Below are 17,078 nucleotides of genomic sequence, written 5' to 3'. Positions count from 1 at the left end.
TGAGTGTATTAATGTTGGGTGCTGTGTGTGTGACATTAGTTGTCTTAGTGTAGGGTGTTAAATGTGTTGTATTAACCATTTATCTAAAGTACTAACTGCGCTTGCTGTGTTGTGTTGTGTGTGCAATTAAGTGTGTTGAGCAAATATATTTGTGACTGCTTAAAGGGATAGTTCACCTAAAAATGAAAATTCTGTCATCATTTACTCTCCTTCAAGTTGTTCCAAACCTGTATGACTTTCTTTCTTCTGCTGAACACAAAAGAAGATATTTTGACGAAAGTCGGTAACCAAACGACTGATGGACCCCATTGACTTCCATAGTAGGAAAAAAAAAAAAAATACTATGGATGTCAATGGGGACCAGCAACTGTTTAATTACCAACCTTCTTTAAAATATCTTCTTTTGTGTTTAGCAGAAGAAAGGAAATCATACAGGTTTGGAACAACTTGAAGGAGAGTAAATGATGACAGAATTTTCATTTTTAGGTGAACTATCCCTTTAAGGATTCTGTGGTATGAAAAAACTATTAAAAAAAATGTAAAAAGAAAAACTAAGATAAGGGGAATGTAAAAGAGATTAGAAAAATCACCCCCAGAACAAAAAACATGCTTTTACCAAACCGTGTTGTTGGTCCAATTTTAAATTGTAGTAGCAATTTTTTTTGTCACTGTCCCAAAAGAAAAATGTATGAAAAACAAACACATTCAGCAAAATACAGACCACAGATAACAAGGTTTACATTTTATCACATCACTTTGTTGACAGATCTATTCCAACACAGCATATTTGGTGAAAATACCTTATTTTAAAAGCACAGATTTTTCACTTCGAGTTGATGGATTGACTGTTCGGTGAATACAGGTTTTTGTTTTGAATGAGGACCTCGGGCTGTGAATGGTAGTACAATGCGTCTTTTTGCATGCGGATGGTTGTTTTGAGGTCATTTGTTGAGCTAATGTGTGGCTGTCTTCTCAGTTGTCAAATTTTGATAAGTTTTTCAATATTTAATATTTTACAGTGTTGCATAATTATATGCAGGTGTGCACATAATTTTTTGGTCTGGTTCTCAAGGGAGCACCTGGAGTTGCTGCTTGGTACACACACTTTACACTTTACACTTATCCTATAACCTGACGTCATCACTTTCCTCCTGACTCTCTTGCTCTCCTCACTATCATCTTTCTCTCGAACATGGTATGATTATGATGATTTTTGGATTTTATTAATATTAATGACAGAATATTAACAGGAATATTAGGCTGCTGTCACTTTAAGACTGAATGCATGGAACCAATATACTGACACGCATCCGGTTTCTTTCTCAACTGTTCACTCATGACATAACCGAGAGAATACTTGCCGAGATGGGTATTTTGACATACTTTTGTGTGTATGTGTCCATTCAAGCGCAAGTAAACGTGAAAGAGGAATCAATTCGGTGTTCGAGCGCTGTCTGAAACGCACCTCTCTCGCTCTGGATGTGTGCGCTTCGGGTGTGCGCACAGAAAACAGCGCACGAGTCCCGATTTACGCCTCTTCTTCTGCGTTTAAAATCGTTTGAATGTGTAAATTGGCAAGACAAAACGCGTCCAAAAACGTTCACTCTATGTTAAACTTAGCAGTTAATTCGCGAATCACATGTGTGCCGAACCGTGGTGCCTGGTCCGTATGGATAAACTAATAATAGATTGGCCAACAGCTTTTATCCCAGTGCTGTGAGACTATTGAATGAGCATTCCTCCAATTTACAAGCAGCCCACCACATATAACATACTTCTCTCTTTACACAACTTTAATAGTTGGGAACTGGTGTATGCATTGCTGTAGTATTTATACTACATCTCACAATCCATAGTATATTAATATGGACTAATGTTATGGAATAACCTTTATGTCCCTGTCAACTGGTACTAAGTTGGTGAGCCAAAGGGTGTAAGATATAACGGATTGCACTTTGTAGACTTTTTTACTGCACTTATATTGTAGGATTCTCTGATGTTATTTCGTTGTTATTTATAACAATGACAAATAAAGAACAAATTCAATTCAAATTCAATTCATTTAACATTTTGTTAACAGATTGATTGCAAAAATTACTGAATTTAAGATGTGTCAGTGGAAGTTGCTTTCAGTTAAAACAGCTCAATAATGCATTTTAGTCTGGGACTAGCTTAAGCCTTGTCTGTGAAACCGGGACTTAGATTTTTGGATTGTGGTAGTACTCGGTTTTACTCAACCCGCTCCAAGCGGGACTCAATCCGTGGTCTCAGGTATGGGAGGTGGGCTCTCTAACAAGGAGGCTATAGACCGCAGCCTTTAGCATCGGTCGCTAGTGCGCCTCTTGAGATCAGGGGAGGGAAAATAAGGTAACCAAGACATACTGAAACACTACTATTTTCTGCATTCTGCAAAGAAGAAAGATGCTTGATGCTCAATCAAAAACCAGACTGAGGAGAGGCAGAGAGACGACAGCATCCAGAGTCAAACCACTTTGTCACATCATGACGCCAGGCCCTTGAAAGCCATCAGACCAAATGCATTGGATGAGGAGGGAGTTCAGCCCAACAAGATGAACTGATCGCTGATCCAAGCAGAAGGACTTCATCCTTTCCCAAGAGGGCACAGGTGATACATTTTCAATGATCACTACAGAGACTGCTTTAAATTTTATTGATTGGCCATATTAATTGCATTTTTATTATTCACTGGTCCAACAGCAGTTCTCTTGTATTCTGTTAGGCTAACACTCTCTATCTGTTTCTTTTAACAGACATCAGTCCAGCCGTAAGGATTATAGAAAAAGAAAAAAGGAGGGAAAGTTGAGTGTTTGCTTAAAGGACAAGTTTGGTATTTTACACTTAAAAACCTGTTTTCAAATCGTTTCTGATGAAATAGAACGGTTAAGATTGAAATTTGGACACATGCTGCTGGCCCGAGAATTTTCGGTTTCTGTGGTAGCACCCCCCCACCCACCTACACAATGGTTGCATAGGTGCACTGGAACAATCCTTCCTAAAACGCATTAAACTTTCGTTTACAAAGACGTGAAACTCACCGAGTGGTCAGGGGTGTTCACTGATATGCTCACACAAAAATCGCTGCAAAAGATGCTTTCCAACAGGTGTTTTACCATACGTTGTAAAACTGTGGACCTATTTTTCCAAATGCCTCACACCCGTACATTCTTCCGTTGAGTTATGCATAAGACTACAGAAAGAATACAAACAACCCCATTTCCGTTTCCGGCGGCGGAGTAATACCATACCTCACAGCACATCCAATGCCGAGCAATGACTCCAAAGTCAATGGAGTTGGACAAAAACTACGATAAAACCTGTTGGAAAGCATCTTTTGCAGCGATTTTTGAGTGAGCATACCAGTGAACACCCCTGACCACTCGGTGAGTTTCACGTCTTTGTAAACGAAAGTGGGCAATTCCACGCAAAACTGTCACATCCATAACGCCAACACAATGCCATGGTATTTAGTTGGCGTTATGGATGTGACAGTTTTGCGCGGAATTGCCCAAGTTTAATGCGTTTTAGGAAGGATTGTTCCAGTGCACCTATGCAACCATTGTGGAAGAGGTGGTGGAGGTGGAGGTGGAGGTGGAGGTGGAGATGGAGGTGGGGGGTGCTACCACAGAAACCGAAAATTCTCGGGCCAGCAGCATGTGTCCAACTTTCAATCTTAACCGTTCTATTTCATCAGAAATGATCTGAAAACAGGGCTTTAAGTGTAAAATACCGAACTTGTCCTTTAACTCAACAATTATCTAAAACTGGGAATCATGGGGTAAATGGCTTACTAAAGTGGGAATAATAATAGCCATAGTAGTTGTTGTTTCTGTGTTGTTGTTTTTTGTCCTGTGCCTTCCCACAGATCATTGATGGCCTAAGCAGATGATCAATGTGTCTATGATGAGATTTGGAGATGATGCACCAATATGTAACCAATGGGTCCTGGACTGGATGAGGTTGAATAAAACCCCTTAAGCAAAAAGTGGTAGGAAAGGGGTGCCTTTTATTTTTACATTTCATTGTTCAGAACTTTTATTGTATTTTTTTTAAGTAAGGGAGTCAGTATATCCATTGTGTTTTCTTTTCTATAATCTGAAGATAGTATTTTAGTCTTTGGGTAGCATAAGCAGGAAGTTAGAGGGTGTCATGTTTGTTATTTTGTGTACCCCTTCAACTCATATTAATAAAGAATTTGTTCAAATCAAGATATGTGAAAGTAAGGGAACGATGAGGGTAAGAAGCAGGTCATTGGCTCTTTTACTAGATAATGGAACCGGATTTAAGGGGACGAAAAGAACAATGTTTGAATTTATTTTGCATAATAAATATCATTTATTGCCTGAGTCTATTTTGATTAGAAGCTAGATCAATTTTAAGTGTAGTGTGATGGCCAGAGACTGAGAAGGAAAGAACCAACAAACTCAGTGCTTAGCAGCAAGAGCAGACTTTACTGGTGGATTAAAATCCCGCTGTCTGCTCCAACGAGGGGTCTCCACCAGATAGCACCTCAGACTACTCTGAAGTACTCTTGCTTTCAATCTTACTTGTCCAACAGAAGACAATCTGTGACTGTTGGTGGCACTATGTCGTCTTACCTTGAATGTCCAGTAGGGGTCCCACAAGGCTCTATTTTGGGACCAGTGTCGTTCTCTGTATATATAAATGATCTGCCAAATGTTTGTCAAAAAGCCAATTTCCAAATGTATTCTGATGATGCGGTTATTTTTACACCTGCTAAAAGCACACAGGAAGCATCATCCATCCTCACATCAGCACTGGAGAATATACAGTATTGGCTCCTTAAATTCTGCCTATTATTGAACAAAAAGAAAACTGTTGCTATGACTTTCACAAAAAAATCCAATGTGTTCCTGGGGGGAGTGGAACTTGACATTGTAGAAGAGTTCAAGTACCTCAGGGTCACACTGGACCCAACACTCTCATTTAAAAAACACATCAAACTCACAGCGAACACAATCAAATTCAATTTACATAACTTTAAACAAATCAGACCATCAATGACAATTACTTCTGCTAAAATGTTCCTACATTCAATGATATTTTCACATATAGATTACTGCATCACAACCTGGTCACTCACTGGAGATACAATTTTAAAACCCATAGAAATGTTATTCAAAAAAATCTATACAAATATTTGATGTCATTCCATCAGTGTAATATTTTGGGAAAATACAATATGCTCAGTTTTGAAAATTTTATTCATTTTAAAAATAGCTGTTTAATTTATAAAAAAAATTTCACGGACTAGCCCCACCTTCACTTTCTACATACATTAAACCAAGGTCTGACAGAGGTTTTTGCACCAGAGTCTCATTTAGAGGAGACCTAGAGATCACGCACAGAAAAACCACCTTTAGACAAACTGTTCTGTCTATCAGAGGAAGTCACTTTTGGAACAGCCTCCCAACAAACATTAGAGAATGTCCCACTTACTGCACATTTAAAAAGCACCTTAACAGTTTCTTAAAAGTTCCCAGTTATGTCCTCATTTTGACATTTTATTGATGTAATGTAATCTGTCTGAATGCGTGTTAATGTGTTTCTTACCTGATACTGTATATTGTCATATCATAGCACTTTCTGTAAAGCTGCTTTGAAACAATATGTATTGTGAAAAGCGCTATACAAATAAATTTGAATTGAACTGAATTGAATATCCTTTTGTGTTGTATATTGTCATATTATCTTTTTGTGGTGTTCTCTTCCTGCCTCGAGACTACAGGTGAAAATTTGCATTTATGCTATAATCTGGCTCATTTACAGTCTGTACAGAAGTGCAAGATTGTTCATTAATGTGTACTGTCCCGAATAAATGAATAAATAAATAAATAAAAGTAGATGAGGTACCTCTGGCAACGCAGGAGTACCCCAGATAGCGCTCCAGGCTACTGGAAATGTCTGGAGTTCCCTTTCGTGGTCACTATGAGTTACATCAGTGACAACAAATGGGGTTTCGCTTAGAAAACCTGTCATCTTCCGAGTATACAAAACGAGCCAATGCCAATGAAATGCCATGGGTCTGCGGAATTTGCATAGTGTAACTCCGCCCCACCTCGTGGGTATATAAGGAAGTACACCGGCAACATGCAGATATGTTTTCGCTTCGGAGCCGAGTTATTCACTTCACTCCACAAGCCAAATCTGAGTATCATCTCTATTCTCTTCGAGACAAGCCTCTCTCCAGGTGTTGGTGTGACAGCGAGTTCCAGCGAGTGCACATTCCCTGCTTATCTGTGCAGTGATTTGCCAGTGTTAGTGAGTTCATCTCCCTGGTCGCTTCAACACTCTGCGGAGAATTCTCCTTTCTAAAAGAGCATTGCACACGGCACGTCTTTTTAAAGATGCCTCACCCGTTCTTGCCGAACTTGCCTTCGGCAACACGGCACGCTCTGAGTCCCAGTGACTCCAGCCTGCCGTCAGACCTTCACCCCATGGACGAACCTCAGCTTTCTACAGGCCGGAGTGCCCTTAGAATGAGTTTCCAGGCATGTTGTTGTATCAACAGATGCCTCCACCACGGGCTGGGGCGCCATGTGCAATGGACATGCTGCCGTGGGCTCCTGGACAGGACCCCAGCGTCTTTGGCATGTCAATTGCCTCGAGTTGCTGGCTGTACGTCTCGCCCTGCACCGCTTCCGTGCATTGCTCAGGAGTCAGCACGTACTAGTCCGATCAGACAATACCGCGACAGTAGCATACATCAACCGTCAAGGTGGTCTGCGCTCCCGCTGTATGTCGCAACTCGCCCGCCACCTCCTCATATGGAGTCAGAAGCATCTGAGATCGCTTCGAGCCATTTATATCCCGGGAGACCTGAACCGCATGGCCGACGAGCTGTCTCGGCTTCGGCCTCTCCCTGGAGAATGGAGACTCCATCCCCAGACGGATCAGCTGATTTGGTGTCAGTTTGGGGACGCACAGGTAGATCTGTGTGCCTCCCACGACTCATCCCATTGCAACCTGTTTTATTCCCTGACCAAGGGCACGCTCGGCACGGATGCACTGGCGCACAGCTAGCCGTGGGGCCTCTGCAAGTAAGTGTTTCCCCCAGTGAGCCTTCTTGCGCAGACTTTGCACAAGATCAGGGAGTTTTGGCACAACCGGACCTGATTCCCAGAACTAGTACTCCTCGTGACAGCACCTACCTGGCCAATTCCTCTGAGGAAGGACCTCCTTTCTCAGGGACGGGGCACCCTATGGCACCCTCGTCCCGATCTTTAGAACCTCCACGTGTGGCTCCTGGACGGGATGAGGCAGGTTTGAGTACCCTACCACCAGCGGTGGTGGCTACCATCACTTCCGCTAGAGAATAGTCCACGAGACATGCCTATGCGTTGAAGTGGAACCTCTTCGTCAACTGGTGTACTTCCCTTCGTGAAGACCCCACGAAATGCCCGATCAGTGTCGTGCTTTCCTTCCTGCAGCAAGGGTTGGAGCGAAGGCTGTCTCCCTCCACCCTGAAAGTGTATGTTGCCACCATTGCCGCACATCATGATGCAGTTGAAGGTAAGTCTCTGGGAAAGCACAACCTGATCATCAGGTTCCTGAGAGGAGCGAGGAGACTGAATTCTCCTCGCCCTCCTCTCGTTCCCTCTTGGAACCTCTCAGTGGTACTAACTGCCCTGCAGAGTGCTCCCTTTGAGCCTCTGCAATCAGTGGAGCTTAAGCTCCTGTCAATGAAGACAGCGCTCCTGGTTGCATTGGCCTCCATCAAGAGGGTAGGGGACCTGCAGGCATTTTCGGTTGACAAAGCGTGCCTGGAATTCGGGCCGGCTAACTCTCACGTGATCCTGAGATCCCGGCCTGGATATGTGCCCAGGGTTCCCACCCCTCCCTTTTGAGATCAGGTGGTGAACCTGCAATCGCTGCCCTTGGAGCAGGCAGACTCAGCCTTGGCACTGCACTCCATGCTTACATAGACAGAACGCAGTGTTTCAGGACCTCAGACCAGCTCTTTGTCTGTTATGGTGGGAAGCTGAAGGGAAAGGCTCTCTCCAAGCAAAGGTTGTCTCACTGGATAGTGGACGCCATTGCTTTGGCATACCAGCAGCAAGGTCGACCGTGCCCCCTTGGTGTGACGGCCCACTCCAATCGGAGTGTGGCCTCCTCTTGGGCTCTAGCGCATGGCGCCTCACTAACAGACATCTGCGGAGCTGCAGGCTGGGTGCCACCCAAGACATTTGCGAGATTCTACAATCTCCAAGTGGAGCCAGTTTCTTCTCATGTACTCGCTTCAACTAGCCGGTACCAGATTCTGCTCCGGTGTCTTCGCTTGCTGGGCTGCGACCTCTTCCGGAATGCAGTTACACAAGGCAACTATTTGTTAGTGAAAAAAAGACGACCACTGTGGTCCTTAGACAGAAGATGGAAGGGGCAGACTTGTGGAATTGCACTCTGAGAAAAGAGAGTAGGGTGGGAATTAATAATAGGGGGATGATGAAACATTTTGTTAATCCTATAGGAAACAATTGTAGTAGAATTTGTAAAGTCAAACATCAATTTCCCTCAAACAACAGATGGCTGTGAAAGACCAAAGTAGATATCAAACCATTATTAAGAGTGTGAAATAAAAATGTCACTTGGAGGCTTCTTGCCTCTGGGAAAGAGTTGATTGTCCTTGGAAAATTTTTACATCTTGCCTCTGAGAAAGGGTTGACCATCAATTGGCAGGATTCCACAATTAGAGAGAAAGTCGAGAGAAGTAAAATGTAACTGTGGGAAACAGGAGGGGTGAATCTTAGAAGAAGACTAAGTTGTTTGGTCATTGCAAAACAACAGATAATAAAAAAGTATAAGAATAGCGAGACAAATTCAGATGTCCTGCAGGCATTTTGTCCAATAAAGTCTGTCTCTTGAGCTTAATTTGCAAGAAAGAGAAGACTTTTCTCCACGATACATTCTACCATCAAGTTAGTTAACCGTGCTGAGAATTCTAGGACGAGCTGAGGAGTGGGAAGCCCAAGGTAGAGCCGGAGAGCGGGATGGAACCAGCTGAAGGGGAAGAGCCAAGGAGCTAGACTTAACCAGTGAGGACTTTTGGTGAAATCTAGGGTCATGATGAGGAAACTTGGGCCAGCCTATGTGGCTGGGATTAAGGAGCTTGAAGGCTGGACAGAAACACTGGGAGAGGAAGGATTTCGGACAGGACTGGGACATCAATCCAGCCGAATGGGGCCGGCAGAGAATGAAGAAGTTTGAGGGTGGAAACTATGGATGGAACTGGCTCAGCATTAAAGTTTATTAACAGCTCCTCACTTGGCCGTTTAAAGGTCGGCTTGGCAGCAGGCTCAGGCTCCATATTAAATGTGGGCTCTGGATCCATGGCTGGCATGGGCTCCGGTTCATGGTCCAATGGCAGACATGATGAGGAGAGGGGAAGGACTAGGGAGAAGTTTTGAGCTGATGTTGTACTCGCACGAGAAGGATAGGAGTGGGCTGGGGGGGCTGTGACCGAATGCACCATCGTCTTCATCCACCTCACTGACAGTGAAGGGAGAGCCATACAGCCACAGCGCATAATCCACATAATGAGCCAGATTCAGCAACAATATCCCATTAAGCTCAGCCAGGAATTTTGGGAAAACTTTTGATGCCCAGTTGACCTTCAAAGACCACATTGCTACACTTGCACAATCAAGCAGATTTGCACTGCACAACATCAGGAAGATCCAGCCCTTCCTAACTGAACATGCAACCCAACTTCAGCATCCTCATACCTCCACTCTCTCTTATGACTTAACATGCCCTCCAGGAGCCTGCGGTCGTGAGCGACATCTTGTGGTACCATCACAGAGGCACAAAATCGCTTTCACTATCTACTTCACAATATCACTTTGTTTATTTCTTAATCCTTAGCTTGTTATTTCCTGAGTGATGGCTAAAACTGTGTCTTTTTTTTTACAGTGTTTTACAGTTGTCTAGGTCTTGATCAGGAATTCCCAATGGCCCGTTTGGTAAGGAAGAGGTGGTTATATTGAATACCAACATCTTTCTTAATTTTATTTCCTAGAAGAGATAGAAATTGTAACAACTTGTAAATGATTAAAAGATTATGCTGTTTTATATGTGACAATATGTTTACAATGTCTTACAAATTTTTATTTTTCAACAGTTAGAACTCTAAATCAGTTTGTACAATAGAAGTTGTCTCATTTTCATCATGAATGAACAAAAATCAAGATGTATCAGATGAATTTGATCTGAGATGCAATTGTCTTTTTATTTTTGAAATCAAGAGCTAAAGACTTGGAGAGATTTACAGGGGAATTTTTTTTTTTTTTTTTTTAAACTTCAAAGACAACTTACAAAAAACAAGATGAAACACCAGACTGAACCAACTTACCACCATTAATCAAATCTTCCACCTCTAATTTGTACTTTTTATAATTTATGAATTTTACTATTACACTGATATATGAATTTCTTATATAATTAATTAAAATCATATTAATGTAAGGTTTTCCATTGTCCCATATTAAAATAAGATCTGAACACGTTTTACTATTATTTGAGAATCATGACAAAAACACAGGAGCCTTCACTTGTACTACATATGCTCACTTAACTGTTCATATTTGCAGCGTTATAACTTAAGCATGAAAATCAAAAGACCACTCCAGGCTTAAGGACTTTATTACAAATTAAACATCATGTAAGCCCATCACCTAAATAAAAAGCATATAAAGTGCCTGGCAAAAGTATTTAGACCCACTGAAAAACTGAACTCAGCATTTTTTTATAGCATATTCATCTGCTCTAAGTGAAGCCAATATGAGGTGTTTTTAAGTAGATATTTAAAAGAAAAAGAAAACCTGAAATATTCAACTTGCATAAGTATTTAAACCCTAATTAACCCATATTAATATTCGATCTAGCCCGCTTCTGTTGTAACAACAACTTCAAGTTGTTTTGGTTAAGTATCTATCAGTATTGCTCACTGACTGTAATATTTTCCCATTCTTCACAGCAGATTTGCTAATGGAAGTTCAGGTTGGTTGTAGACTACAATTTTAAAATAGCACCACAGATTGTCAATAGGACTCTGATCAGGACATTGACTGGGCTACTGGGTATATAACTGGTTGGGATATCCACCTTTTGATTGAGCCATTCCACAGTTGGTTTTGACTTTTGCTTCAGATCATTGTACTGCTGAAAGGAGAATTTTCTCCTAAACTTCTGATTTTTTAGCAGAGTAAGGTTCTCCTGTATTTTGCTCTATCACTTTTCAAAATCAAATTTATGTCACCAGGGCTTGAATTTAATTTAACTAATGACTAATTACTTTGTAATTTGGTCTTATACTGTATTTCAGCTATGTAAACATGGAGCTCCAGAGCAGAGGGATTACGTTTTTGCAGACTATATAAAATTCTCATTCAATGCCTTTGGCCTTTAACTCATCTTTCACTCTCTTTAGGTAGCCAGGATCCGGATAGCCATACCTGTGGACAGAAAAAATATTTGACATGAAACCCAAATTAAATATGAAATAGTGGTTTTGCTGGACACTTTAAATGAACTCATACCTTTCAGGCCCACCGAATGTGTTGGTCTTATGATGAATATCATTCCAGGTGACCACATTCTCTGCACCCGAAGTTGTAGATCTCCCGACAGTAAAGATCAGTTTCTGTTTAAAAGCCCGATCCAGGAGTTTGAGCACTTCATTTCCTTCACGATTGTCTGGCAAGTACGCATGACGAGTTGTCCCACAATAACGTTGTCCCGGGTTTGGATGCTTCTCCTAAAAATTATTTCAAAAAGATAACATTAAACAAAACTATCTAAAAATAGGATTCTGGTTTATAAAATAAGCTTTTTGAAAAATATAAAATACAATTGTGAGAAGTGTAGAAGCTATTTATACTTTCTATTGAGTGTTTTGTTTCCTCATTGTTTTTCTGCAGTTCATGAGATTCCTCAACAGCAATCCTTCTGCTAGAGGGCCACTGTCCTCCAGAGTTTAGCTCAAACCTGCCTGGATGTTTTTAGTAATCCTGAAGACCTTGATTATCTGGTTCAGGTGTTTAATTAGCATTGGAGTTAAACTCTGCAGGACAGCGGCCCTTCAGGAACAGAACAACTGGTGTTATAAAGCCCAGGGGTGTCATCATGTATAAAACTTTCCGTAGATTTCATCCTAAAAGATTGTGCGTACATGTATCTCCACCCCATCTCCTTCCCGAATATGCTCCATATATGGAGCTTACAAAGCCTAGTTTTACTATGCATAGCGTCATCTGCATATCATTTTCATAAGCATATTCCCATCCATGTGATACCACGTTTAACGGTAGGCTATAAGACATTAGGAAAATATGAGATACAGACTATTAATGCATTAAGTGCCATCATCTTACATTGCTAAAATCAGTCAGTATCCTTGTCTTGTTTTAAAATAAATACTATATTTAAATGATGCTGTTTATTTATTTATTTTATAAATCATGATATGAGAGTGTAAAATTGCCAGGTCTTTCAGCCTAGAGGAGTGGTTTATTGGGAGCACAGTCTATAGACCTTCTGCAGAGTGCTTTGATTTTTGACAAGTCAATCGCAATTCAGTTTTACATGTTCTTACCGTTTGAACACCACTGGGTATGTCATAGTAGATTTCAATAGTGCCACAATCTGGATATCCAGGAAGATTCATTCTGCTGTTTGTTACTTTCATTTTTCCACCTGGTTGGTTTCCCTCCAATATCCCATACACTTCCTTACACACAGGACAGATGGATCCCATGCTCTTCTCTGACGCACTTATACAATCCTGACAGAATTCATGCCCACATTTCAGTTTTCTCTTGTTGGTGAAGCTGTCCATACAAATAGCACACGTCTCCTCTTCAGCATTAGCATCTTTACTGTCATGTCTAGAACTGTCTTTTAATTCTTCATTGAATCTAGTGTCTGTTTCACTTTGTCTTCTAAGATTCAATCCCTCATCCCATACTGATCCTCCCACTGCTCCTTGTCCATAGTCAGGCGTCTGATTCCACTGGATTCCTCTTGCATGAGGAACGTCCTCGGAGTAACCGATCGATTTCTTCTGCTTGTCATCAAACACTCTTTTCTTAAGCATCTTCTCAATTTCAGCAATGGCAGGACCGAGATGTTCTGGCAGTCCAACGAGCCTCCAGCGACTGAACACATCTTCTGCAACAACACAATGATGCTCCTGCTGAAGTTTCTCTACTGCTGATGCCACAAGAGTTGCGTCTGTAGGGTTTTTGAGTTCACAGGTGACGGCGGCTGATGCAAGTTTCTGGTAGAGTTGAGTTAAAGCTCTGATGGCGTGACTTTCAAGATCAATATGCTGAACTCCTTTGGATCGAGCTTGAATCTTAATGGTTAAAATTCTCTGCTGTTTTTCATCTTTAAATGACACTCCGTACTTTGTTTCAAGCTGAGATAATTGCTCCTTATAGGAAAGTTTCATCAGATCCCAATGAACCTTGTCCATCTCAAGATGAGTTGGAAGGTCCTTTGTGTCCATGTCCAATGAAGACCTGCTTTGTGGAGAGAAGTTGTTGTCTTTATTCATTTGACTTGATTTGTCATTGAATTGGCTTTCCATTCTTGTTCCTTTTATGTCTCTTTTAATCATGTCTGTAAGATTCTTCGGTCCAAAGAACATGCAGTTACTGGCAGACTTGGTGAACATCATCTTTGCCTTCTCTGTTTGAATGGCATGAAGGGCATGCTTCACAATATCTGAATCCATGTGATTATGATTAATGGCAGCTTCACTAAAACTATCCACACATCCCTGAACAAGTTTTTCAAACTCATCAGTGGCTTTAGACACAGAATCAGGGCTTGGGCTCTTGGTGGGATTGATTGAGACTGACACTTCGGCACAAATAGAGACTCCATGCTGTTTCTCAATTTGCTCCAACTCCTTTCTGTAAGCGTGCTGCATGTACCAGAACTGATAGAGGGGGACAGGGAGTCCACTGTTAGCTGCAGCAACTTCATTGACGCTGTTTTTGTCTCCTGATGATACAGCGCTGTTCACCTAAAAACATGTAATGGGATTTTATTTAATCTACACACAGTAACATTTAAAATAACTGAATTAAAATGCCAAACTACATGTCATAAATGAGTTCTCTCCAGGAGAGGATCTTCCGCGGTGACAAAAAGAGCATTGCCACCCCTGCATTTGGTATCCCAATGTATAATATATATAAAGGTAAGACCTGGGACACACTAGACAATTTTCAAATCTTAATAGATTTAATAGATAAAAGGGCAGTTTCAACCGATTTTTAGCATTATAATCCTCTGAATGCACACACTAGAAGATTCGTCTGGACCGCGAGACCACACCTGTGGATTGTAGTAACATTTCCACAGTGAGACGAGACCTCACGGATACTCGCGAGATCAAACGTGACTTGAGAAGAAAAACAAATAGAGGACGTTCGCCGTCGTCAGCTGGTTCTCCTGTGAGCTTTGTTTTATGGGAAAGAAAAACAAAGGAGAAAAAAAAGAATATGGGTGATCTTCTTTCTCAATACTCTTTCGTGGCATGTTTAATGGCTTCCAAGTTATTATGTTAGAGGCAGCCCGATCAAGAGTCGGATATTGTTGTTTTTGTAATATTTACGATTTGGGATTGTGAGGGCTCAGATGCGATCGGGAGCAGTACAATAACGTAATGTAATGACACCACACAATAGGCTTTATGCCCAGCTCCACTACTTCCTGAACTTCAGCCAGCTCCTTTGTTTCCTGTCTGCCATTATTGGACAAACTGATTAATCCAGGTGTGTCTGATTATTGTTACTGAGGTCAGGCACACCTGGATTAATCAGTTTGTCCAATAATGGCAGACAGGAAACAAAGGAGCTGGCTGAAGTTCAGGAAGTAGTGGAGCTGGGCATAAAGCCTATTGAGGATTTTTTGGACAAAAAGTCTTGCGACAAGCATTGAATTGGGCCATGCCCCCTGATCGCTTCGGGGTGCAAATTGGGCTCAAAATCAGGCTCAAATTCAGGCTTAAAATCTTCAAGTGTCTGGCCAGCCTCAGCAGTATAAGTTAATTAATTCAACAACATATACATTACTTATATGGAAACTGTAATTCTAGTAAAACGCCATAGAACTTGCACTGTCTTTAAGAGTCTGCGCTTTATTTTTCAGGATGATGCATGGTAAACCTTGAACCCTATCTCTGTAACCTGCTCCTCCCCTACACCCCGATTCGCACTTTACGATCCTCTGATTCTAGCCTTCTTGTCGTCCCTCGGCATCGCCTTGCTTCAATGGGGGGGCAGATCATTCAGTGTTGTTGCACCCAAAATGTGGAACTCTCTCCCCCGATCACTCTGTTCTGTTAACACTATTTCTGAATTCAAAATCATGCTCAAAACTCACCTATTTTCTGAATGTCATAATTCTTAAGGGTTTTTTTTGTTTTTTGTTTTTGTTATATCTGTTTGTATTCTGCTGGTTGCCGCCCCATCTACCTAATTTTCATTTACTGTACTTACACTCTCTCATCTACCTACTGTTGTTTTGTCTGCTGTCTTTGTCAATTGCCTTTATTGTTGTTTGTTTATTGTAAAGCGTCCTTGAGCCCTGGAAAGGCGCAATATAAATAAAAATGATTATTATTATTATTAACTTTAAAACAATATAGTACAATTAAGTTACAGTGGCTTGTATTAGTATTTATTGTATAGCCTCAATTTGAATGTGTCAGAAGTGTGCTGTAGACACAACCATATTAACGATTTAAATATATGACTTATCCTCTCCGAAAAGACCATAAACATTACAGATAACTTCTGAAGTGACAATTAATTCACATATATACATCGTAAAACTAATCCTGTGAAACTGAGATGCTGCAAATCGGGGGGATTTTAGGTCAATGTTTTGGCTGTAAATCAATGGTGCCCTCTGTCGGTAGGGATGGCCGCTCGAACACTTCCGGTGGCTTCATCGCCTGATAACAGTTTGGAACGCAATGAGCAATCCAGTCATTTATATAGATCAGTGAACTATAGCCATATAATTTTAAAAATCGTTTTAACTTTTAAGAGAATAGCTGAATCCATCAACTATATAATTATAACAGCCCAGGAAAGATGTTATTGGACAATAAAACAATAAAAATGCATAGAAACACTAATAAAGTATAAACAAAAGCGAAATGCAACAGCATTTGCCAAAACGAACATTGACAAGAACTGACCAGTTTTGCCAACTATTTTCAGTGGAAAGTAGCGAAAGCCTGCTGAAAAAGTAGTTAAATGTTGCTATATGACATAATGTGCCAACTGTTGGCACTTTACATCTGTTTTCACTCCTAATCCATGCTCACATACTGTATTTTAAAACAATATAGCCGGATATTCATGACATATTTTACGGGCAAGAGCATGATATAATGACTGACAACATGTTAGTCAGTAGTACAAAAAGTCGCTAGATTTGTCACTAGTTGCTTTTTTGAAAAAAGTCATTAAAGGGTTTGGCAATACTGAGCCTACTAAGTTGGCAATACTGACCAAGATCACCTGAAAATGAGGGCTCCAAATACACAAAGAAAATGAGCAACTTAACGTCTCGGTTACGTATGTAACCCTCATTCCCTGAAGGGGGGAACGGAGACATAGTTGACGTCTCGACTGATTGGGATCACGCTTAGGGAGTCTGTTATCTTCGAGTATTGTTAAAACGAGCCAATGCACATTGGCCTGCGAGAATTGCATCACACGCTCCGCCCCTTTGTTTTTCCGCTGAGGAGCTGAGCGGAGCCAGCGGTGGTCCAGCAATAGTGGCGACGGGACAACGTCTCCATGTCGACTGATTAGGATCCTCTATTAAAACGCCACTAGAACTGCCACCTTCCAGTGCCTAGACAAAAGCCTTCTGATCCTCCCGCATTATTGAGGCGGAGATAGGACAGGGCTTAGACCAGGGAAGTCACTGCTGTTCCACAAGACCACTGGGAAAGCATTCCCCTTTCGTTAGAAGGAATACGCTGCGGAAGCAACATCCTGCCGTAGGGAGGTAAC

General features: G+C 41.3%; 1 protein-coding gene across 1 annotated transcript in view; it reads right to left on the bottom strand.

The window, feature by feature from the left end:
• Positions 1 to 10,653: 10,653 nt before the first annotated feature.
• LOC311282238 (E3 ubiquitin-protein ligase DTX3L-like) overlaps positions 10,654 to 17,078 on the bottom strand; it is a 29,753-nt gene continuing 23,328 nt past the window's right edge. Inside the window, exons 15-17 of the mRNA XM_084395872.1 lie at positions 12,629 to 14,065; positions 11,574 to 11,791; positions 10,654 to 11,489 (exon numbers count right to left, since the gene is read on the bottom strand). Coding sequence (XP_084251998.1) covers positions 11,420 to 11,489; positions 11,574 to 11,791; positions 12,629 to 14,065 — 1,725 coding nt within the window. The 3' untranslated portion in view covers positions 10,654 to 11,419. The remainder of the gene's footprint in view (positions 11,490 to 11,573; positions 11,792 to 12,628; positions 14,066 to 17,078) is intronic.

Source organism: Rutilus rutilus (assembly GCF_951802725.1).
Source record: "Rutilus rutilus genome assembly, chromosome: 22".
In the NCBI taxonomy this organism is placed as follows: domain Eukaryota; kingdom Metazoa; phylum Chordata; class Actinopteri; order Cypriniformes; family Leuciscidae; genus Rutilus; species Rutilus rutilus.
This window is presented reverse-complemented; position numbering and strand designations above follow the sequence as displayed.